Source organism: Squalius cephalus, assembly GCF_949319135.1.
Source record: "Squalius cephalus genome assembly, chromosome: 18".
In the NCBI taxonomy this organism is placed as follows: domain Eukaryota; kingdom Metazoa; phylum Chordata; class Actinopteri; order Cypriniformes; family Leuciscidae; genus Squalius; species Squalius cephalus.
This window is the reverse complement of record NC_137139.1, coordinates 21,559,230-21,583,881: the sequence shown is the minus strand read 5'-3', so window position 1 is coordinate 21,583,881 and position 24,652 is coordinate 21,559,230. Positions and strand designations below refer to the sequence as shown.

General features: G+C 37.0%; 1 protein-coding gene and 1 long non-coding RNA gene across 3 annotated transcripts; one reads left to right on the top strand and one right to left on the bottom strand.

Annotated features, from left to right (window-relative positions):
- The first annotated feature begins 642 nt into the window (after positions 1-642).
- avpr2aa (arginine vasopressin receptor 2a, duplicate a) lies at positions 643-18,704 on the top strand. Of its 2 annotated transcripts, XM_079850114.1 has the most exons (7): positions 643-1,023; positions 1,530-1,585; positions 9,411-9,724; positions 10,349-10,594; positions 10,819-10,965; positions 14,414-15,014; positions 17,160-18,704. In XM_079850114.1, the coding sequence occupies exons 3-7, from the start codon at positions 9,413-9,415 to the stop codon at positions 17,357-17,359; spliced, it is 1,506 nt and encodes a 501-aa protein (XP_079706240.1). In that variant the 5' UTR covers positions 643-1,023; positions 1,530-1,585; positions 9,411-9,412; the 3' UTR covers positions 17,360-18,704. The 2 variants fall into 2 exon arrangements, with proteins under 2 accessions (XP_079706240.1, XP_079706241.1); XM_079850115.1 differs by lacking the exon at positions 1,530-1,585 and having other exon boundaries at positions 657-1,023.
- On the bottom strand, positions 10,968-24,246 carry LOC307146234. Its single transcript, XR_013819079.1, has 3 exons — positions 24,169-24,246; positions 22,509-22,567; positions 10,968-11,020 (listed from the first exon to the last, which is right to left on the bottom strand). It is a non-coding gene; the product is annotated as an uncharacterized lncRNA (long non-coding RNA).
- Between the last annotated feature and the right edge of the window lie 406 nt (positions 24,247-24,652).

The following is a 24,652-nucleotide window of genomic DNA, read 5'->3' as shown; positions in this document are numbered from 1 at the left end:
GAATTGGAATATCATTCTTTTATCGGAAAATATGAGCACAATAACTTGATTATTAAAAAAAAATCATAAAACCACAGAGCCTGATTTTCAGCATTTTCAGGCTGTTATTATCTAATTTTAAATAATTGTACCTATTAATTTATATGTATATATAATTTATAATATATCCATAATATATTATAATATACGTATATATAAATATATAATATATCTAAAAGATTAGGGCCACAACTGGGAAACTTATAAAAGAGGTACATTTTTGAAAATTTTAAAGGCAGAAAATAATCGGCAAACAGCTGAAGACATACAAAGACATTTCACAATTTACACATATGGAAACACATTGTGTATTGTGTGAATGTTAATCAGGCATCTTATTAGTCCAACGGAATAAAACAATTCAAGAGTGCAGTCACACCCAGAGGAGGTTAATGTAAATATGAAAGCAAATATTGACACAGATCACCAAGTCTGAACATTGTCACTATAGCACAAGTTATGACAAAGAGCTCTCAGCTTCTATTTATCTGTTATCTGTGTCACAGTGGAGATGGATGTATAAGAACACCTCATGATATTGGCTCCTCCCCTCATCTAACAACACAAGACCTGAGAAAAGGAGAGAAGGGAGGGAGCAAAGGAAGAGAGAGGGCGAGTGCATGTAAGAGATATGTTTATACTAAGCCAGACTCAAATTCAACGCCATCAGTGCACCGGTGCTCATGTAATGTGGGAAATTAAAGCTCAGACACGCAGAGTCTCAGGAGCGGTGGGACATTTCTTGGAATAAATTGCGTGCCTCTATCCGAGGGCTCCTTGAAGAAATGAAGCTCTGAATTCTGTGAACATAAACTCGGGTGAAAGCTGCGAAACTACAGCTTTACAAGTTCACAAAGGGTGGTGAAATATCTCAATGCTCTTCAGAGGCAGCTTGGAAGCTCTTACGTCAACTACCCATCACGAAGCAAAACTGCAGCTTTGAAGAAAACAGATGGATTATTGCTGCTGATTCAAGAACACAGAGTAAGTTTTTTTAATTTTTTTTTTATAAAATGCATATGCACTGCAAAAAAATATTTTCTTGTTAAGTTTGTTTTGCCTATACAAATAAATAAACATCCTTTTAAACATTTATGCAAAAGAAAAGAAATAAAGAAATATAAAGAAATATACAGATGTTTTCAGAGTATGGGATAATATGAAAATAAAATAGTTCTAATACTAATGTAATTTTAAAAGTGCCCAGAGAACACTTTCAAAGTTATTTACTGAATAATAAGAATAATTCAGCATTAGTAAGGCAAACTCTGTCCGAATCCATTAGAATGGGAGTATGCATGCCACACTGACAGAACTATATAGTTTTTATGTGCTGGGCAGTTATTAGATTTTTTTCCCTCCACAACTTTCTCCAGAAAAGTCATATTGAATGAATGTCCTATTGAATTGTTGATAACTTATTTTGAAATATAGAAAAGTATTTTTCCCATTTTTATTTGATTCACGCCTGATCTATTTATTTGTTTTAGGGCAACAAAATAAAAGACAAACTTCTATTAAAGTGAGAAACATGCACTGACGGAAGGTGAGGCGAGAAATGAATGCACAAAAATATACATTCACACACATATGGATAAACTAAATAATTGTGTGTTGACATGAAATACTTGTGGGAAGTTGACATATTGAATCTAAAACTATTTTAAATAGCCAAATTTAATTGCTACTTATTTTAGAATTATATGCCGTTTTCATGACACATTAATTCACATTAATTGAGAGACTACATAGAATGTGTGTAGTGTGTATTTTTACAAATTCAAAAGGCTTTTAAAAGTGGTTAAAAGACTTTCTCCTACACAATCATGTACATTTTGATCTTAAAAATTCATGGACATGTCAACAACCCATATACTAGTTTGTAAATGACTACTTTGAATTGTGGAAACAAAGCAAAACTAATTTGTTCACATTAAGTGCCATATTGATGAGTTTTGCTCTTGCAGACTTGTGATGTGGTCACTGTATGAGAAAAATGCTGCTTTATCCGCTAACTGTTTAATCTCTCAGAACATGGAGAATGTTATATGGCATAAACATTGCATTGCTATTCCTAGTTTCAACTTCTGCAAACAGTAAGAGTATCTAAGGCCATGAGATTGATGGTGTCAGTAAAAGCCTAAAGGAAACCCAAGGTTAGCTGGTAGGGCAGTAGCATTTAAACATCGGGTGTGTAGATAATGCCCATATCATGATCTAAAATCCAGCTTTCCCTCACCTTTTTGGCTATTTTGGGTAGCTCTTGTATAAGTGAAGATATAATATAGTATTTAAGAATGAAAAATGAATCAATGCAATAATGAAGATAAAGGTCATGTATTATTATTTTATCATGACAGATTAATTGAAAATATCTCTTATTATGGTCCCTGTGAACTTTCTGAAACCATTCATTCTGCAGGAGGTTCCCCAAGATGTTCTTATCAGGAGTGAGAAGCTGTTGAAATCCAACAGGGAGGTTTTGGAAACATGCTGACGCAATATTTTAGTGTGCAGTTGATTAAATTAATAAGGTGCTGAATACTATGATACATGACATGTATAGGCATTCATGACCCGGAAAATTAATTTGCAATTGCGTAAGCCATTGGAAGATAAAACTTAAGAAAGTATTTTGGAAATAAATTCAATTTTTAATGACGCACAAAACTGTTGAAACCTGACCTGTTTTCTTGACGCTCCCCATCTTGAGCAATTATTACGACCTGCGTATTGTATATTTGATATTCTGGCCAATTTCCGGAAGTCCAATTCAATTCCTATTTCACTTACTTTGCAAAAAAAAAATTATTCTGTTTGTCAGTATAAGTGAAAAATAAGAGCTGTGAAAATAAGGATAAATGAATATTAAAAGTTAGCCAAGCTCAATCACTTAAAAACAATTACATGTGCAAATGAGAAATAAGTTTCTTAATATATATTTGTCAGGTGTAGGCTTTAGTTCTGTTTAGTTTCAGTTTGGTTCAGTTTACCTGTGTTCCTGATCCTTTTTTGTTTCTATAGTTTCTGATTACGTTCACCTGTCTTTCATTTAGTTACCTCTAGGGCTGGACGATTGATCGAAAAGTAACCTTTTTTTTAATCCTGTTAATACTTTCCCCTTAAAAACATTCAGCGGCATGGAAGCAACATGGAGGCAAACTCGAACACCGAATCAACACACAGGCAGACAGTCCACAAGCCCCGAAGCGAGATCACTTTCGTGAATCCTCATGATAGTTTGTTAATTGTATGTTTAAAGGCTTGCCAGTTTGAACATTGAAGCGATTTTAGACCCTCGGATATGTATCATTATATTGAACTACTGCGCTGATGCATTGTGGCACACAAACACTGATACAGACAGTAGCTCGCACATCATGTGAAGATTGCGCGCACAGAGAAACATTAGGAACGCAGAAACTCATTGTCAATGCTGTACCTGTGATTTATCAGAGTTCGAGTCCCAGTTCAAAGTTAGGACTTACTCAAGTATACATCAAAGTATGTTTTCTTCAATTATTTTAAAATCACAAAGATAACAATGCACTCTTTCATTAGAAAAAAATATCCCACCTTTAATAGTCGAGCATATTTACAGTACAAACCTTGTCAGTGACCCATGAGGGCAAAAAAAAAAAAAAAACCTTCATTAATAGTAATCGAGGTAAAATGTTCAATTAATCAAGATTTTTATTTTAGGTCATATCGTCCAGCTCTAGTTACCTCATTACTCCCTATATATTTAAACTTCTGTTCTTGGTTCACTGCTGTTTATGGTTAAGTGGGTGTGTTTTTCTAGTATATTTCTGCGATTCTCCTGTGTGTTCCTAGTTAGATTATTATTAAAGACAATTTAAAAGGACCATCCAGATGCCGGCCGTCCAGATGCTCTATCTTGAGCAGAAGGAGAAAAAACCACACAAGGGACTTTTTAGATCTGGCGTGCCTCAACCACTGTGTATCTTCCTGTGAACGGTCCTCAGGGGGATTTCGCCACTTTCGTGGAGTGGGTGTTGGGGAACAACAGACTGGCGTTCACCATCTGTCCCGCTGCAGAGGACATCGCCAGCCCCACTCCGGGTGCCTCCCACACACTATACAATATCCTCCCACACACTATACAATATCCTCCCACACACTGCACGGTGCCTATGCCAGAGCCCAGCGCAGACGAAGAGCCCAAGCCTGACGCGACGCCAGAGTGGACGCCTGAGCTGATCATTGCAGTGGAGTACGAGCCCCACAGAGAGGCTGACCAGGTGTGTGAACCAGCAACATTGTCCGTGCCAGTAGGTGGCCTCGTGAAGTTTGTGGGAATGGAATGGAGCCCCCCCCCCATACTCCAGATGCTGAGGGTGAGCTGCATATGGCCTCTAGAAATTTTTACAAGGAAGTGCGAGAGGATATTTCCCTGAGTCTCCCGTCACCACTGGACCCACCCAGCTCCAAAGTCTTCTGTGTCTCCACTGGTCTAGCTCTGCTCCAAGTCTCATGTGTCTCCAAAGATCCCACGCGGCCTCCCTCTTATACATCCTCTACTAAAGACAGTCAGTCCTTCAGCCCTGCCTCCCCTGTTTCCCTTCAGACCCTCGGCTCCCACTTTGTTGACTCCACTCTGCTGCATGGATCTGACTTGGGTCTTCCAGGCTCCAGCTCCGCCTTGGCTAGGGGATCCCCTGGCTCCACAGCCAGCCGCCAAGCCCTTCACTCCACCCCGGCCTGTCGACCAGTTGACTCCACCTTGGCTCCTCCCTCCCTTGGTCCCTCCCTTGGTTCCACCTGGGACCATCGCCCTCCGGCTATGCCTTGGTCAGTCACCGCTCTGCCTGCGCCACGTCCCTCCACCCCTTTGGCTACACCTCAGTTCCCCGGCACCCTGGCTCCACCTCGGACGCTCATCGCTGCGGCTCCGCCTCGGCCTCCAGATCTGGTGACGTTTGGTCTCATCGTCTCTTCGACACCACCTGAGTCTCCACCTCCATCAGCTCTGTCTAAGTCTGTCATGCACCTGTATCCACCTTCCAAGTCTCTACCATGGCTCCTCCCTCCCTCGACTCCGCTGTGGTCATTTGTCCTGGCTGTGCTTTGGTTTCCAACTTGGCTCCTTCTGCTCTCGTCTCCTCCCTGGCTCCTCCCACCGTCAATGCTACCCTGGTCTCTCCCGCCATCATCTCCTCCTGTTTCCTGCCCTTCGCCAGCCACTCGCCCGATTACTCCCTGTGTTTTTAAGCCCTGTGGTAGTGCTTAATTCCGTGTTTCCAGAGTGTTGCTGAGTATATGTGATTTATATTGTTCTCGTTGTATTCTCCCTTGTCATGTGCTTAATACTGCAACCACCCAATCGTGACAATATAATTAGTTAATTTCAGACTCTTTAAGTGCAAAAGTATCATGATTCCCATAAAATCAAATCTTTTTTTATTTGAATATGGTACAATTTTGTGTCCCGTAATGTTAAAGGACGCAAATAACATTGTCTGCAGTGATAACTATTAGATATATTTGCTAAATTATTACCTAATATTAAAACGATCATAATGGTCATTATATCATAATGTTTACATAATCTGTCGAACCAATATTCACATCATAGTCCAAAACTATTTTTAATTTTTAAACTAATTTTAATGACCAAAAAACATACTATTAAGCTTGTACCTGCATGGTTTTTACAAAAAAATTCTCAATGCTAAATAAAGCAGCTCGTTTAAGTTTGACATCCTGAGGTTGACAATAAACATATTTTACGCACTTCCTTTCACTGACCATTTTCAAAAAGATAAACTGCCTTCCCAATTGAATAAGCCATACTTATTATGCATTTAATAAGACAACTCACTGCACAATTATTTCATGGCCAGTCGTCTTGGAGCAACCTGAGGTGATCTGTCCAAGCACACCATCACACCAATACCTTTGCTGTCTAACCACGTTCAAAACACTTTCAAGTATTCTGCATAAAAAAGCGGCTGGCAAAAGCAAAGTGCTTTTTTCTATCATCAGCTATATTTAGTCTAGGTCAACATTTCTGCTGCACGATATTAGTGGATTCCTCAGAGGGAAAGGGATTCAAGGAAAGGTAGAAAATGTCAAAGCAAGGGTAAAAAACGAACAGCTCATGCATCAGCTGCTTCAGAGGATGACCTCAAACACAGCTGTGACAAGGACACTCGCTTTTATTTATGACTGGACCTGGAAAGACAGCGCAAGACATTTAAAAAAACCCTCATTTTGTAAAAAACAAGAGTTTCGCAATCTTAGTATTTATATTTTCTGAAAGAGAATGAAGTATAGGGTGCTAGTAGAATGACAGATGATAGATATTATCAGGTATTATTTATGAGGTGCTGTAAATTACTTTTCTAAATGAAACATTCTTATATTATTTAGACCAGTACTCAGGGCTAAAGAGTTAAATGGTTCAATATAAAAAATAAATAAATAAAATTTACTTTCAGATCACTGATTAAAGGCAATGTACAAAGGCAAATGTAAATCATTTTTACAAAATGATTTTTTTTACAATTTTTTTTATCATTTTAATATCATTTTTACAATATTTCTTTTTCTAAATAAAAAAAATCTGAATTTGATTTTCTGTCAGAATACTATATTACCACCAAAGCCCAGATAATTACACAGACATACAGCTCACAAGCAGTGTAAAGGAACCTCACATTGATTTAAGATGAAGCAATTGCTGGAAAACAATGGTCTTTCAGAAAGAGAGAGATCGAATGAGAAACATAAAGGAAGGGAGAAAATGTGTAGAAACAAAGGGAAAGGTAGATTCAAAGACATGATAAAGAGATGGATAGGCAGAAACTGTATAATAGGCACCTCATTTTTTTAGATTGGACTATATAATGTATAATTAATTTAATTTAATTTCAAAGTATAATGAAATGAATTAATAGGTATTATCAAGTATCCAGGTTTAACCAGTCCATGATTAATTATCACCATTGTGTCTTTGTTACACACTATAAAATCCATTCAGATTCACTGCGTAATGTATGATGATAATGTTTCATGCATTATGGGATGGTATTTAGCTGCTTGTATATATATCATGAGCCTAAATGTTAATTCTCCAAAGTTCCTAATATAGTAAACTACTCTGCTTTGTACCATAAATAAAATAGTAATAATAATAATAATGTGTCCACAAAGTCCTTTTACAGTTTTCATTGAAAAGTAATAGGGGACTCTTTCACTAACAAACATGATTTTTAACAAACATAATTTTATATTTGCACGTATAAAAGTGAATGTATAGTATTATTAAATATAATATAATATTTTGAGTAATAATTACAGTTATTCATTATTTATACAGTGTTATATAAATGATATAAATCTTTCTATCATGACAACTCTCTGAAGAGTTTAGCACAATAGTGGATATGACAATGTTAATGTATTTGGTCATGGCTGAATAGATCTGCTACGCGGCTGCTGCTGCTGCAGAGCAAGTAGACACTTGCTTTTGTGTCTGTACAGTTGCTTTTGAACAGTTGCCTATATGGGTCAAATTGTCCCACGAACAGCAAGATCGTATACAATTTCTGCAAGCACATTTCTTTGCCTCTTTGCCTTAGAACATTAAAATATGCGGGTCAAATTGACCCACGAACATCACAAACGTAATAGTAGTTATGTGTGTATGTCAAAATACATCAGCATGTTGAAACTTTGCATGCATGTTCATGACCCTAAATTAGAAAAAGCATAGGTTAACCGGTATTTCAGACAACTCAAAAATCAAAATGGGTCAAATTGACCCGTAACATCTTGAGTTTCATAACAGAACTTGGTATATAATACAGCATTATTTAACAATAACATTGCATATGTCGTCCTGTTGAATCTAATTTATTTTTAAAAAAAATTACACCATACTTTGGCAACTTAGTTAGGTTTTCTCTATAGCATTTTTCATTCTTTTTCTATTAAAATGACAAGCATTTTTAGAGCGGGGAGATGTTCCTGTAAAAGGAGCACTGGATACATTTGTCAGTAAAAATTACATTTAGAAATAGTTACTGTTTTTAATGTGTTGGGTCTAGCATCAGTCAATAAGAAAGATGACAATTGTTCCCATTTAACATAGCCTTTCTTATTCTCATATATGGGCAAACTTTGTATTGGTATGCATGGCCCTATAGTTATTTCTTTTGTGTTCTCATCTCATGCCCTGTATCCGATTGCTCACCCCACCTCCTCCTCTCTGTTTATTTAACCCAGCGTCTCATGCTACCACTCTTTCTCAAACTGTCAGTCTCATTTTTGCAACTGATATTTTTATTTGTATTATTTATTTGCATAGTTAAGAAAATAAACCAGCTTTTATTGGGATCAAGGAGCAGTTGATAACAGACAGAGGAAGCGATAGAAAATGGGGTAAAGGAATGGGCAACGGAAAAACAGAGGGAGGAGGACTTTATGGAGTCAATCAGGGATGAGAGATACTAATGGGGAGCGAATGTGATGGACTAAGCTGGGTGGGATAGTAGGAGTCAAGTCAAGTCAGGGAAAATTTAGAAAAGAAAACAAAAAAGAGAGGACTTGACAGACTTATTTTGCAAAAAAAAACTGTAGCCATGGGGAATAAACCAAATCAAAGAGTGGAAGAGGAAGCAGATTTGTTTGCTTGCTTTTTGTGTGTCTGTGAAATTGCTTAATTAACTGAGTGGCAAAATATCATAAAACAAGATTAATGATGAGAGTTGCAATGCGATGGCCATGTGTTGTGTGTGTACATATATATGTTTATAGAGTGCAAATTCCTCTGCACGTGCTAATACTAATACAATATCTGCCTCAGTGTTTGTAAAAAAAAACACCTGATGTGCTTTATGTAATTCAGAAAATAGCTAAAATAGCAAAATAGTATTTTTAACATTTTACAATAAGGTTTCATTACTTAACATTAGTCAACTACATTAGTTAAACTGAACTAATAATGAACTGCACTTCTACAGCGTGTATTTCAACATTTACTAATACATTATTCAAATAAAAATTGTATTTGTTAACATTAGTTAACATTAGTTAACTGTGAAGTAACATGAACAAACAAAGAACAGCAGCTGTATTTTTATTAACTAACATTAACATATTGACATTTAGTTAATATATTGACTAATGTTAACAAATTAAACCTTATTGTAAAGTGTTACCCATTTTTCTATTCAGCCCGTCACGTCAATAATTTTGCATATGCAATTCATTTTTAATGTTTTTAATACATTTCCACATTTCAAGACCATTTACATTAACTTCTGGGTTGCCACTTGATGTCCAATGTTAAATATGGGTTCTGAAACAAATCATCTATCATACCTCCTTGTGACCAATTCTTGCAGGCATGGAGACCTTCTCAGGAGAGGCATTCTCTGAGCATGTTGAATTCAACAGCACTTTCAGAGGAGGATCATACTTCTGGTTGGTCACTCAAAACAGCTCAATAAACCGCACTCAGGTGCCTGGTCCAGTTTCGATTCGGGACATGGCTCTGGCTCAAGCCGAGATTGGAATTCTGGGTCTGGTTCTCGCTCTGGCAACACTTGGGAACAGCTTTGTACTGTGGGTTCTGCTGAGGCGACGCAAATACAACGCACCCATGCACCTATTTATGGTCAATCTGTGTGTTGCAGACCTTGTGGTGGCATTTTTTCAGGTGAGCTGAACTTTGTTTAATGCTTAGCAAAACATTACAGGGTTGCCAACACATGACAATGACAAAGACAATGCAAAAGTCGTGGTTAAATTTCAAAGACGCGTGTGCATGAGTATCAAATAGGCGGAGCTCAACAAAAAATTAGTGCAATAATTTAGACTAAAATATTATTTTCATCAAATATTTGTTGTTTGACATTAAATTTATGTAAGAAAGTAAATATACTTTATGTTCCTGCAGAACATTTGACCTGTTAGGTTTGTTTTTGTTATCTATAATTTAGTGATTTTAAATCTGTCTTGCTTGCTTTTTTTATTTTTCTATTATTAATGTTTTTAATGAATTGGCAGTAGGAAATATCACTTGTCGGTACTCTTCAAGTAATATTAGGTAGTTAAACAGCATGCAATTGAAAAGTAAAAAAAAAGACGTGTATATTGTACAACATTAACCTGGTAAGATAAAATCAAAAATGAATTGTTGCATCCTCAAAACCTCCTATAGGTGCCTGTGATTGGTTCAAGCCTTGTATTCAAAATCTCACTCCAGCCAGGTAACCAAAGTTGGTAACCCTGGCATTATTTCTTTTAAGTGACTTGCCAACAGCAGTTTACTGTTTTGCAGGTGCTCCCGCAGCTGGTATGGGTTATCACAGAGAGATTTCAAGGTCCTGACGTGCTGTGCCGCTCAGTGAAATATCTGCAGATTGTGGGAATGTTTGCATCCTCTTACATGATTGTTGCTATGACAGTGGACCGCCATAATGCCATCTGCTGCCCCCTGCAGACTTACAAAGGAGGGGCAGTTTCATGCTGGAATACACCCATCATGGTAGCATGGGGTCTAGCCCTTGTTCTCAGTGTGCCACAGGTATTATGATTGTCAATACTAAAGTATTGTAATACTAAAGTATTACAACATTTAAAATGTTATAGGAAGTATCAGTCAGTGAATATGCATTCTTATACAATATTCACCCAATATTTGCCATATTTTTACCTTCAAGTCATTACAAACGGATATGGTGCTATTCATTCCATGAAACACAAAGGGAACTATTTTAAAATATTTTCCCAATGCTGTCTTCCCTACAGGTGTTTATTTTCTCCAGGTCAGAGGTCTCTCCAGGAGTGTTTGAATGCTGGGGGCACTTTGCCGAATCCTGGGGGCTGAAAGCCTATGTCACCTGGATGACTGTAGCCGTGTTTGTGCTTCCTACCTTTATTATCACCATTTGTCAGGTACTGCTGATGCCAGTGCATTTAATTTGTCTCTAATCCCAGTTTCCGCATTCACCTTAAAAAACATAAATGTGAAGACATTAGTTAGACATTACAAATTCACAGTAGAATTACCATTAGTGGGCCTAGTTTAAAAGCAACTACTGTATTTGAGTTTTTTATCAATAGTGTTTCTTCATAAAAAATCAACATAGGGATTTCATTTCTTGGATGAGCCAACATAAATTATAGTTTAGTTCTACCCCCTCTACACTCTATTAGTTCTTATAAATACAGTCCAATCTACCGTGTTAATAAGAAGGAATTTTTCACAGGTGTTTTACTCGTATTTTTAATTGTGAATTGTATTGGGTTGTGTTTTAAAGGGTTAGTTCACCTAAAAATGAAAATTATGTCATTAATTACTCACCCTTATGTCGTTCCAAACCAGCAGACATTTGTTCATCTCCAGAACACAAATGAAGATATTCTAAATTAAATCTGAGAGATTTTTCTCTCTACATTGACAGCCTATGCAACTACCACTTTCAAGCCCCAGAAAGGTAGTAAAGACACCATTAAAGTAATCCATGTGACATGTAATTTTACCATATAGGCTTTTGTTTTATTGCCAAAAATAAGCTCTTTGACCAACAAAATGGTATAATTCTTATGTTTTGTTCATCAAGAAAATTTTTAAGCCTTAATACAATTGCCAGAAGGCTATAAAAAAAACATCACAATCGCACTATTGCAATGTCACCACCACTAAGCTGTTGACAACACTTTTTTTTTCAAATGAAAATATATCTTGAGTTTGTGTTAACACAGGTTTCAGGTTTTAGGACTCATTCCTGCAACACTATTGAAATGTCTCAGTGGTGATCTTGAGAAAAGAACTTTTGCTATCTTTTTAATAAATCATGAGCTGCTGGGGTGACAATCATTTGAGGGGAGGCGGATCCCATGACATGTATCACAATGCTTGTTTGGTGAGATTATGCTCTCTGACCTGGCCAGGGGGTTTTGGTCAGTAAAGTTCTATTTCAGGAGAGATATTCTCTAATGTGCAGATCTTTCCTTCCACCAGCTGATACGGTTCCCAGCAAGCCAGTCTTATTTAAGAAAAAGTACACTGTGCATAACCCAAACCTAAAATTGCTTCACACTGAGTGTGGACAATATGTCTTTGGTAACAAACATTTTCTAAAAACATTTAGCAAGAATCTTCAACCTTTGGTCTGACCATTAAACACCTGCATGGTAATCCTTAAGCAAATGTTTTACTGGCATAAAAAAGATTCTATATTCCTTAAAATACATAGAAAAAAATACCAAAAAACTAAACAAAAACCTGCAATAATGAAAAACTCCCCACACTTACATGTGTAAAGTTGTTTTTGGCACTGACCTCCAGATGTCTTTTGACATTCTTATGAATGTTTGTACAAATAATGGGGTGTTTTACTTGCAGTTAATATTTCATACTTGAGATTCATTGGTGACTTTACTTCTGTTAAACGTCCCATCTGGGTTTAGTTTATAAACAAGATTTCCATTAAGAGAGGTTTTCTCCACCATTTACTAAATAAATGAGTGCTACAGACTAGAAAGCAGTAATTCTCAAAACTGCACATTTTGGATTATCCTCCTTATGTAACACACCAGAATCATGCTCCTTATGTAACACACCAGAATTACAGCTCCATGCTGTAAATTTCAAGATAATCCAGAATTGAGAACTGCTGTTTTGAGAGTAGTGCTGTTTTTTTTTCAAGAACAAATCAGTGTTTTTTTAACAAATGATTTAAAAGGGCTACATGTAAGAATTTTCATCTATTAAAAAAAGAACAAAGAAAAAAGAGAGACCTACCCCCGACTTCCTGGGTTGTCTATTAAAGCCTGTTGACTGATTTTTATGTTAAGGACTCTAAATGTTTTTGCCGGGGAAATCAAAATGATGCGACGTTCACAATGTTCTTCTGTAAGACGCATGCAGTTTTGTTTATTAAAAAAAAGTTACATAGTGTACGTTTGACGAATGAGTGAGCCAATCTGAGTGAATCTTTTCAATGAACCAATTCATATGGCTCGGGTTCTCAAACGATTCAAGACAATTCGATTGACCCAACACTATGGCTGCATCTGAAATCGCATACTTCCCTAGATGAAAAACAGTATAGCCTACCAAATGAAGTATGTCTAAATTCACAGTACTCATAAAAGGGTAGGCAAAAAGTACCCAGAAGTAGGGCTGCATGATTATCACAAAAATCATAATTGCCCACATTTCCCCATGGTCATCAAGCTGCGACCCACCTTTTTTGGAATTATATAGGCCTATTATAATACATTTGTTTACACAAAAATTGTTGACACACAAGTACTGTCCCCCTTTACTTAACATAAATAAATTGTAAGAATATGACATGTTAAGTGGAGAGATTCTGAAGTGTGCATAGGATGGACACTTTACTATCCCATGAGGCCACGGGAGAGGTTTTATGAATGGCAGTGAAGCGATGCAACTGACGCTGTTAGATCACAGGATAATGAAAAAAATGGTGAATGTAGTACGTGCAGATTACATTCATACTACACACGTGACACATTCATAGAACGTACTTTTTTAGTGGTCATGATGTAATTACTTATTCAAAATAAGTACCTACTTGAGAGGCGGGTCCACAACGCACGTACACTTTGTCCTGTAGATGGTCTGCTCGGGCTTTAACCTCGTGAACGAGCAGATCCGTTTCCTTGCTAGAGAAGCGTTGTTTTTCTGCTTGCAAATTCCTCCATGTAAATAGCGAATCCGCCATGACGCGAGCGCAACAGGCTTTTAAAGGGAATGGGAGATGAAACTCTGATTGGTTTATTGTACGTTACGCCAAAACACACCCATTACTCATTAAGAGAATAGGGACAACCCTTTTAGACCATGCACCGGGTGCGCCATTTTTTCCATTGTTAAACTAGCAAAAGTGGATTCGGACATGCCCTAAGTGCACTTGCGCCATGTGCTTTAGTTTAGACCATGCGCTTAGATCGTTAAAATAGGGCCTATTGACTTTAAACCAGGTTTCAGTTGGTCAATGGCGCAGTCTATTTCAGTTGCCTCAAAATAGCAACGCGCTATCAATGCGTCTGAACACACCTCGTTTTCAGACCAGCAAGCCCATGGGCGCACAAAATGCATTTGCTATTTAAACAATGTGGCGCAGGACGTGAAAATGATAACTGAGTCGGGCTGAAACTAACAAAAAACACTTGCGTCACGCCTTGCGCCGTATTGCGCCTGGTGTATGATAGGGCCCTGTGTGTCAATGTGTATGTGTATTGAACAGCGACACCTACTGGTGGTGATCTTTAGTAATAACCTAGAACAGAATAAAGCATGTGCAATGTAAAATTTAAGTAACATGTTAAAAAAATTATGTAATGTAATCTTTTATTTTTGTGTCTCTAGGTACGAATATTCAAAGAAATCCATGATAACATCTACCTGAAATCAGAACGTGTGGTTTCTGCTGACATGAAGAAGAACCTGGTCATTTTTCACTTTCCCATCTTCAAAAAGCGGGCCAGCGAAGCTAGAGTCTCACACATGCCGAGAGAAGCAAGAGAACTCCATAAAAAGAAAATCAACAGTGGCTCATCCCATTCTCACACCTGCAACACTGAGGACACACCAGTGACTGATTGTTGTGGTAAATCTTGTCAGGATGGCTACAGTTCCAATGATCTAGCCTCACAGACTCACAATTCATCTCCTGATGTGCTGCCTCACAGTCAGACTCACCCACACACCATCTGGAGCAACTCTGCAGCATTCCAGACATCACATGGATACTCTGTTCCACACAGGACAACTACTGAAGAATCCAATACTTCATCAAATCCCTCTTTCCCACCTTGCCCTCTCCATCCACCTCTTACAGGTGTGTCGAAAGCTATGTCTAAAACAGTGAGGATGACTCTGGTCATTGTGGTTGTCTATACATTGTGCTGGTCACCCTTCTTCATTGTACAGCTGTGGGCTGCCTGGGACCCCAACCCCCCTGACCAAGGTGAGAAACTAAAGACACAAGAAATGTATAGCCAGTGCTGGGTAGATTACTTACAAATTGTAGTCCATAACTGATTACAAATTACATGAAGATAATTGTAGTTAGTAAATCGTTTGGAATTTGAATGGAATTATTTTGTACTATATATCAATAAAAAATAATCTGATTACGAGCATTTTAAAATGCAATATAATCTAATCTAATCACAAGTACTTTTTTGAAATCTGATACAGATTACATGTAATCAGTTACTACAAAGTACTGGATATAGCATAGCCATTTTTGGAGGTAAAGCATGAGGTACAACTCAGTGATGACATTTGGCTGTTCAAAAAGGGTATAATTAATTCCTTTACAAGAGCACTGACTCATTGGATTGTGGAAGTGTATTGGAATGGTTGCAAATTATTCTGAAAATGTAGAGCCCGTCAATGCAATGAGTCAAGTCAGTGTTTACTTGCAAATGCCCACCATCTCTTCATCTCACGTTCTTCTAGAGACACATCCATATTTAAAGCCCTTTTCTTCACACCAATAAATAACCCTTCTCCATTCCCTGCTGCTCTTACATTACTAACCAGATTTTGATATCTCTAACCAGACCACTGAAAGCTGCAATACATCTGTGTTCCCACTCCAGCTGCTTTTGATTTGTTTCAGCTGTTTACGTGCAGCCAAATGGGCAACATACTGCTATTGATTGAACAGTTGAATGTCATATAAACTGTTTAGTATAAGAGATTTTCTAACTGAATTTCCCACAATGGAAAATGAAATTATAATATATTTGTTGTTATTATTAATCTCTGCTTGGAAGCCTTCCATTTCTTTATTTCCTGTTTTGTTAAAGTGTAAGCTCTATACACTACCAAATTTTGGGTTGGTAAGAATTTTTAATCTTTTTATTAGAACACTAAAAATATAGTAAAACAGTAATGTTGTGAAATATTATTACAATTTAAAAGAACTGTTTTCTATTTTAATATATTTTAAAATGTAATTTACCGTGATGGCAAAGCTGTCATTACTCCAGTCTTCAGTGTCACATGTTCCTTCAGAAATCAATCTAATATTCTAATTGGGACCCAAGTAATTTTCTATTATTATACATTATTATTATACATTTTGAAAACAGTTGTGCAGCTTAGTATTTTGTGGAAATCATGAAACAATTATTCTTTGATAAGTAGAAAGGACAAATTGGATGACTTTGAATTTCGAATTTGTTCTTGAACTTTTTGAGGTAGTGTAAAACTACAACAAATTTAATTTAGTTTAATTTCATTATAAAAATCCTTAACAAGATCTTATTTACTTTATACTGTGTAAAATAAAGAGTAACATCAAAAATTGTATTACGTGCACTTCATAAAATTACTGTAAAAGTCATAAACAAACCCTACATGACTAAACAAACACTGGAATGAACAATGTAAATACCCTACTGATTTGGTTCTGAAGTATGTTTGTTGTTTTGCGAATATAAACTATAAATGCCTTGAGGCGCTGAGAGTGGCCCCAGCTAACAAAAATATGTTCTTGCTAACATTCCCATTAAGTTATGAAAACATTATTTCCAAATGTTTTCAGCACGTTCAAAAAAAATCAAATTTCTAATTGTTTTAAAAACATTTTTTATCTTGGTTATGAATGTTATTCCCTTATGAACATTAAGGGAATGTTACATTTTGTCATTTTGCTAACATTGAACATTACTTTTGAATGTTCTCTGAACCATCTGAAACAAATATAAAGTACTAACGTTTAAAAAATAAAACGAACATCCAACTAAAATGATTCAGAAAAATGTTCTATGAATGATATATACATACAATTTTTGTGCTAAATGTTTGATAATGTTATTTAAGACCAGATAACGTTCCTTGAATAATGCTTGCTCATAACTTTGAGAGAAACTGTTCTGAGAACATTCCGTTAGCTGGGGTGAGTGTTCGCGCAAGTATAAACAAGGTTTTATGCTAGTCGAGTTTTGAAACCTCTCTTAGATCAGCACATTTCAAGGTGTCACCGTCTCTAATGTGGTTTATATTAGTAATAGCCCTTAAATGAGGACAATAACTTGACCTCTATGATATTTGACTTGAAATTGATTAGACTTTCTCTACCCCTCTCCCTCATTTTCAGGAATGGCTTTCACCATCCTGATGTTGTTAGCCAGTCTGAACTCTTGTACGAACCCGTGGATCTACACAGCCTTTTCCAGCAGCGTGTCGCGTGAACTTCTCGCTCTACTGCGCTGTCGACCAAAGCTGCCCCGCAGGAGCTCGATGCACGACCACTCCAGTGATATAAACACCTCCACCACCAAGGACAACCAGTACTGACCCCTATAAAATAAAATAAAATTGAGTGTCAGCAGAGGTGGTGATTTATGCGGGCGTATCTGTCCTACGCATGTGGAAGACATGTTGCCATGAGATATTGCTACATCTTCTATTCAGAGTAGCTGAAGATGCTGTTTTAACTGTGAAGAGTGGTATGCTAATGAGCAAACTGTACCAATATGTGACATAAAGATCATTTCATGAGGATTTTATGCAAAAAGGGACCACTGATAATGAGGCTGATCTCATCCACCAGGATTTAAACTTCATTAAACTCCAAAGAATACTGAGATAATTTATAAACATATTTTATTGAAATTGTCCTCTGTTGTCTGAGAGATGGAGATAAAAGCCTTAACCGCAGAGGAAGAAGAGATCAAGGCCTTAACCTTAGAGCCAGCAATTTCAGTCTTTCTGCCATAAGTCTTCTTCAGATTCAGAGCTTGCATGGCAAGGACTGAGGAAGAAGATAAATGATGTGATCCATGCATGGAAACTACATCCAGGGGAGAGACAGAAAAATCTGGACTAAACAGTGATATTCCTTCCTTATTGGACAAATATCTGACTTTCATTAACATTCCATACATAAGGTACAGGTATACAAATGGACTGATTTGTATATTTAATGTGTCATATTGAATAATAAGCAGGCTGACAAAATATGCGGTGCGCAAAGCAGCAACACTTTCAGTTCCTCAATAACAGCTGGAATTATTTATGAGCACTATTTACATTTGTGTAAGGATAATAGGAAGTCATAACAAATATAAGAATGATAAAGGAAGAAAAAAGAAAATGACATCAGGTTACAGTGCCTTGAAATGAACTGATTTATAACTGAAGTATATACAAATCTTCAGGATCAGTCCTCTGATACTCTGTAAAAATCATTTTCTTAATCAGTATTTTTACGTACAAAATTTGCCAGCGGGGTAAAAAAACATAAGCCTCTAAAAAGACAAGTTGTAATGTATTGCACATTTTTTCTTAGCAATTCAATTGATCTTGTTTTAAGACTGGCTACTTTTACTAGAAAACAAAGTACTGATTTAAGATATTATTTCTGTAGCAGTAGATGATTTGTTACACAGTTCACATATAGGCTTAGATTAAATAAAAACACACAAGATATAATGTAAATAAAAGTAAAAATCTATTGATACAGATGTTTATCTAAATATATTTATTTGACATTTTAAAGAGAAAAAAATGTATTTGTCAAATCCTTGTGATATAGAAACAAAAGCTAAAGAATCCAAATAAATCACAAAAGAAATTCAAGACTGTCTGAAAGTATATGGACTAATCTGTAAATTCATCAATCCTAATAATGGTCTGAGCTGTCGAGTGTTGACACGACAGATCACATCACAGTTGTTGTTGATGCGAGGATCGAAGTACAAGGCCGGCCGCAGGTGTCACACATAAACTGGCTATATGTTGTTATTTTTAAGGTATTGCGCTTTCGGCGTCGTTTGTCTACTGCAATGGTGATCCGGCTGGACTCAAAGGATGGTATGGTCTGGTAGTATGGCACTGTGTTCGCCATGATGTCGTGTCCGCAACCATCTGTTCAAGGTCAATTGGGTCCATGTTGCATAGTTTCAAATTGGCTTTGAGACCATCCTTGTAATGTTTGAATTGCCCTCCTTAAGAGCGCATGCCGCTCTGAAGCTAGCGATAGAAAACCTGCTTCGGCAGGCGTGAATCTGCCATACGTGCAACATGTCCAGAGCAGCGAAACTGTGCAGCGAGCAGGAAGGCCTCAATACCAGGGGATGCCGCAGGTCTGGGACTTTATTCTGCCATTTGACGTGCAATACGACGGAGACATTTGGAACTGTTCAAGTTTGGCAATCTGCCGGTGATAAATGGTCCAGGACTCCGATCCATACAACAGAACTGTGAGGATGACTGCCTTATATGCTGCCATGATGCCGTGCTCGTCCCATATTCTCTTGGACAGTCGAGTCGACCGAAAGCAACACTAGCTTTTGCTTTTGTCGCATCAGCTGCGAGAATGCTACCGAAGTAGCAGAACTTGTCAACAGCTGACAGCACTGTTTCACCAGCAGTAATTACCGTTTGATTGGAGTTTAACTTGTTTACTGCTTGAAGAATGACTTCTGTCTTCGCTAGACTGACAGTGAGCCCAAACAGGGAAGCTGCAGTTCGAAAATGATCGAAAAGTGACTGGGCTTCGGTAAGGGTGTGCGCCATCAGTGTGCAGTCATCTGCATACAAGAGGTCATGCAGATTGCGGAATGTGTGTTTGTGTGAGCCTGAAGCCTGCGTAGATCGAAAACACTGCCATCTGTGCGGAACTGGATTGGAATGCCCATGTCGCAGTCCTTAAAAGCCACGGACAGAATCATGGAAAAGAAGATGCTGAATAAAAATGGGGCGAGCACACAGTCCTGTTTGGTGCCATTGGAGATGCCAAATGGGTCAGACAGCTCGCCATCATCCAGCACCTGACCAGCAATGCCATCATGAAATGAACGGACAATGTTTACGAAATTCTCTGGGCATCCAGTCTTACGCAGAATAAGCCAGAGCCTGGTGTGGGAAACTGAGTCAAAGGCTTTATGAGGTCAATAAAGATCATATAAAGATCACGTGTTGTTCTCGGCACTTCCCCTGAATCTGCCTAGCGGTAAACACCAAGTCCATAGTACCACGGCCTGCACAAAATCCACACTGACTTTCCGGGATGATGCCGCTGTCATAAACGTGTTGTTGAATCCTAATAGTATTGTGGGGGACACTTTAATTGTAATTGAGCATAAATACAGTATTTTTATTTTATCTGATATGTATTTATTTAATTTATGTTTCAGATTACTCCAAATGTGAGCTGATTTTCATTTAAATTTACTGATAGCAAAAGGTGATTGGTTTAATTTATGAAATCAGAAAACAGATAAGAACAACTGACTCAAATTAACCTCTTTGTCGAACAAAACATTTTTAACATTACCTTTAGTGGCTGATATCTTAGACTTAGAGCACACTCTTCATGATTTAAAGGCCTTTTGGACCATGGAAAAGGTTTACACAACTACTTGATATAAATGTATATAGATCTATAAATGGTGTACAAATGGAAGAAACCAAGCACTGTTGTAAGTCTTCACAGGACTTGAAATTAGTGCAAGAGGAAGAAATATAGCCAATACATCAGGTCACAAATAACCCCAGGCTTGCCACCATGACTATTTGTCAAAGACCACCTGGATGATCCATGACAGCTATTCGAAGAATGCACTATGGACAGATGAGATGAAAGTTAAACTTATGGCATAAAGTAGGATTGAAAGTTTGATGAAGACAAAATGCATCACTGCAGGAAAGTATCTCATTCCAGCCATTATATGGATCATTCGGCATCTGGACTGTACAAATGGGCTAAAATTCTTCACAAACTGATCTGTACTACAATTGTTTTGTACGTTATAGTGGAATACTTCACATTTTTGATAATATGCAGATAATTCTATCAACACCCTAAATCCATATTTATTTTTTTCATATTCATTTATTTACTTGGAAAGTGATATGTCTCATTACCGTGTCTGTCATTATCGTAAACTTCCTTACATATACTTGGATGTTTGAAATTGATTTGGTCATTGATTTGGTCAGTACATCACCAGTTGCACAATGAACCAAAAAGTGCAGTAAAAATAGTACACAAAAACACTACTGTTTATAAGGCTAACAGACAATTCATAATTCAAGTAGGGATAGCAATTGGAACATTCTGTGCTCACATGCAAAACCAAAACTATGTCCTTAAATGGGTTTCTATCCCTCTGACATTATCATATACACATCTCTTTGGATCCCAGATTAACCTTTGAACTCTTTTAAAGTCTGTTTCATCTGAGAACAGGAAATACAATGAAGACCAGTATTAAACTAATGTGAACTGCTGGGCAAGTGAGCTTTATTAAACACTGTTCACGTGTCAAAAATAAAAGTCTTAAAGTGCAAACCTAAAAGTCAGGGTCATGTGGGATCGATTTGGATCCTTGAAACTTTCCTATGAATGAAACCATCATTTCTTCTCATCCCGTAGGCTTTGTTGGACAGGAACGCGGTGCTTATTAATGGCCATGGTTTAGGATGACCACAGAAATCCTGCCAGTGTTAGACGATGTGCTGTGACTGTGTCCGAGGTCATTCACTAATTCATTACCGTTTCTGGCAGTTTTAGAGATATAAAGGGGGAATAGATCTGTTGAGAGGCTGACCCATCCATGAAGAAGAAATTGGGGTCAGATATAGCATGAAGCTTATAACCGAAATAAATCCATTTCTTTTTATAGAAAAATGTATGACTCAATAAACAGCATGAAGTGCCAACAAAGAATTTAAACTTTCAAAATAGTCCAGGAAAGCCAAACTTTGCCTGGAATTCCACTCTGTAATTTTCCTTTCGGAATGATGGATTCCCTAATACTATAATGAGCATTTCAGTACACACTTTTTTGGGGGGCAAATGTGGTCCATTTTAGAGCAAAAGCATCTTTGGAATCTGATAAATAATTATCATTCCGACAGCAGAGTCTCTCATCTAAGTTTGGATTTTAGAGCTTAAAGTAGTTTACAGTTTTATGACACTACTGGTAGTATATTATTCTAGTTCCATTCTGTGTAACTGTTTAAAATATATCCCAAAAAATAGCTGAGAAAACCACAGTATGATGAACAAGAAATAAGAAGTGTGACCTTCAAGTAATAAAAACCCTGAATGAATACTATCGTCGCATGCACTGATGTGGTGCATGGATGTATACAACATGATTACAAACAGCAGGTCCACATTATAATGGATAGAAATGTTGACAGGGCTGAAAGGTTAATAAACACAACAGTGAGAAAATGGATGTCTAAAACAGCTGCTGCTAAAAACATTTTCACACCAGATCAGATCATGCATGAAAATACAACATCGAATCAGCCTACATAATAAAAAGCTGCTCAAAATAAGATTAGTTTGTAGCCCATTTCATCTCTGAAATATTTATCTAGGAGCCCTTTGCAAGAATGTTTTCCCGGATTTCTGCAAGAACTGCGTGTTTGTTTTACAGTATTACATAAGCTTTAAGCATTACTCTCTAATAAGGATGAAATTACTTACACCTTAGTTGGCCTTAGGACGTCCTGGCAGCTGGCCATGTTACTGGCACACTGTTGGATCTGAAAACACAAGAAACACATTTCTGAAGGCCAGACATTGCATTCTGTTTAATAGCCTGCTTGCACTTATAGTTAATTGCAAATACCTGTAGTATTATATAAAAGTTATGAAGGTCTATAAAGTTTATAAAAATGTAAAGCTGTCAAATGAAGGCTACAAAGTTTGGAATTTATTGGAAAGTACTGTGGAAATAACTGATCCCATATTTTGTAAGCCTACCTTTTGTAGCCAATTATATACTGACATTTTTAAGGAATTTTTTTTTTTTAAGTTTGTGTTTTTACAATTTTGGGAAAAGATCGTGATATTATTAAGTAATGTTACTAAATCTTGAAAATGACATTTTTATGACTATGACTTTGACTCGTCACTTCGGTCATATCGGAGTCTTACTGCCCTCAAGTGTTTATTAGTCAGAACTGCAATTTTTCTTTCACCTTATAAAGAAGCATTTATCTAAAATGTCTTGTATTTAAATAAGTTAAAAAACCGACTGAACAACAGGCAATGGCACTAGAGGCTTTTGCAATTTTCAGTGATTCAATAACATTGCTGTTTCTAAAGGAAAAATGTCAAAGGAAATGAAATAGACTTTTCCATCAGAGGGACAAGAATAATTTCTGGCTATTCGTGGAGACACCGCGGACACAATAGCAGTAGCAGCTAGTTGCAAACAGTCTGTAATTAGTATGTTCAGTCTTAGAATCATTTCAGCTAACGTTAGTCGTTAGGTGTGTCCCCAGCTTAAGATTCACCCTGTTCCATACTTGTTTTCAAGGAAAGAAAATATTGTTCATCAAAACTAACTGCAAAACTGTAGGCTAAGCCTATAGCTACTACAACAAATTGTGCAATTTCAAAGTATTATGACTGAATAAATTTTGTTGAATGAGTAGGCTAAAACTATAAATTTCCATTAGATAAAATATTATGCAAGAAATAAAGGGAGGTACAAGAGCACCATGGTTTAATAAGGTGTGTAGTGTAAGTTATAGGTTAAAATTGTAAGTAACCTCCAACATTAGTCTTATAACATTAATAATATTAAATAGGAAAACAATATTTTGGTTTTATGAGGCCTAAGTTACGTATTGGCATAAAGTTGGGAAATACACCATTATTACAACGGATTTTAACAGTAATTAAACTTACCTCTGAATTTCTGTGATTCTTCATCTTCAGTTACTTATATACCAGCTTATTTTATCTTTTATCTCCGTCGTCAAGGTCTGAACCGACAAAGCCATCGTGTCATAACCGTCGTTGTTCGCGCGGGCTGAAAGGTTAAAGGGGTGGTTGATTATGATTTCACTTTTCTAACTTTAGTTAGTGTATAATGTTGCTGTTTGAGCATAAACAGCATCTGCAAAGTTACAACGCGCAAAGTTTAAAGCAAAGGGAGATATTCTCTTTTAAAGAAATTGCTTTTTAAGGACTACAACAAACTGCTCGTAGGGACTACACGAGATTCCTCCCAGGTTAGTGACATCACTAGCTGCTAACCCTAAAATTGACATAAACCCCTTTAACGGCCCTTTACCATGCTAATCAATGACTAGAAGATAACAACACATATGCTACATTAAATTCATCAACTAACCAATCAGAAATGTCCTGTTGCTTCTACATGTTGTCACTTCTTCTTGAGTCTCTCCATCATTGTCTGACTCCAGTTTGAACATAAAAGGCTAAAAGTTTTAGAAATTTTCAGTGCATGTGTGTGAGGTAAAAGGACACAAGTTGTTGAAGCTCCGCCCTCTGTGCTGGGAGCAGCAGCTCATTTGCATTTAAAGGAATAGACACAAAATGGTGTGTTTTTGCTCACCTTCAAAAAGTGACAATTTTAACATGCTATATAAAAATATCTGTGGGGTATTTTGAGCTAAAACTTCACATACACACTCTGGGGACATCAAAGACTTATTTTACATCTTGTGAAAAGGGCATTATACCACCCCTGGTGGAATCATGAAAGAAATTTGTAGGATACCTTATTAGTTCCTTGAGGTGTAAATATGACCTGTTAGGGTACAACCACAGCATTTGTACCCAAAGTGTTCACAAATGGACCCTAACGATACACT

Bases quoted from the DNA above. Each gene is read 5' to 3' on its own strand.
- avpr2aa (XM_079850114.1), top strand. From the start codon at position 9,413: ATGGAGACCTTCTCAGGAGAGGCATTCTCTGAGCATGTTGAATTCAAC. The intron at 9,725-10,348 runs GTGAGCTGAACT...ACTGTTTTGCAG, and splicing joins TTGTGGTGGCATTTTTTCAG to GTGCTCCCGCAGCTGGTATG. The intron at 15,015-17,159 runs GTGAGAAACTAA...CCTCATTTTCAG, and splicing joins CCCCAACCCCCCTGACCAAG to GAATGGCTTTCACCATCCTG.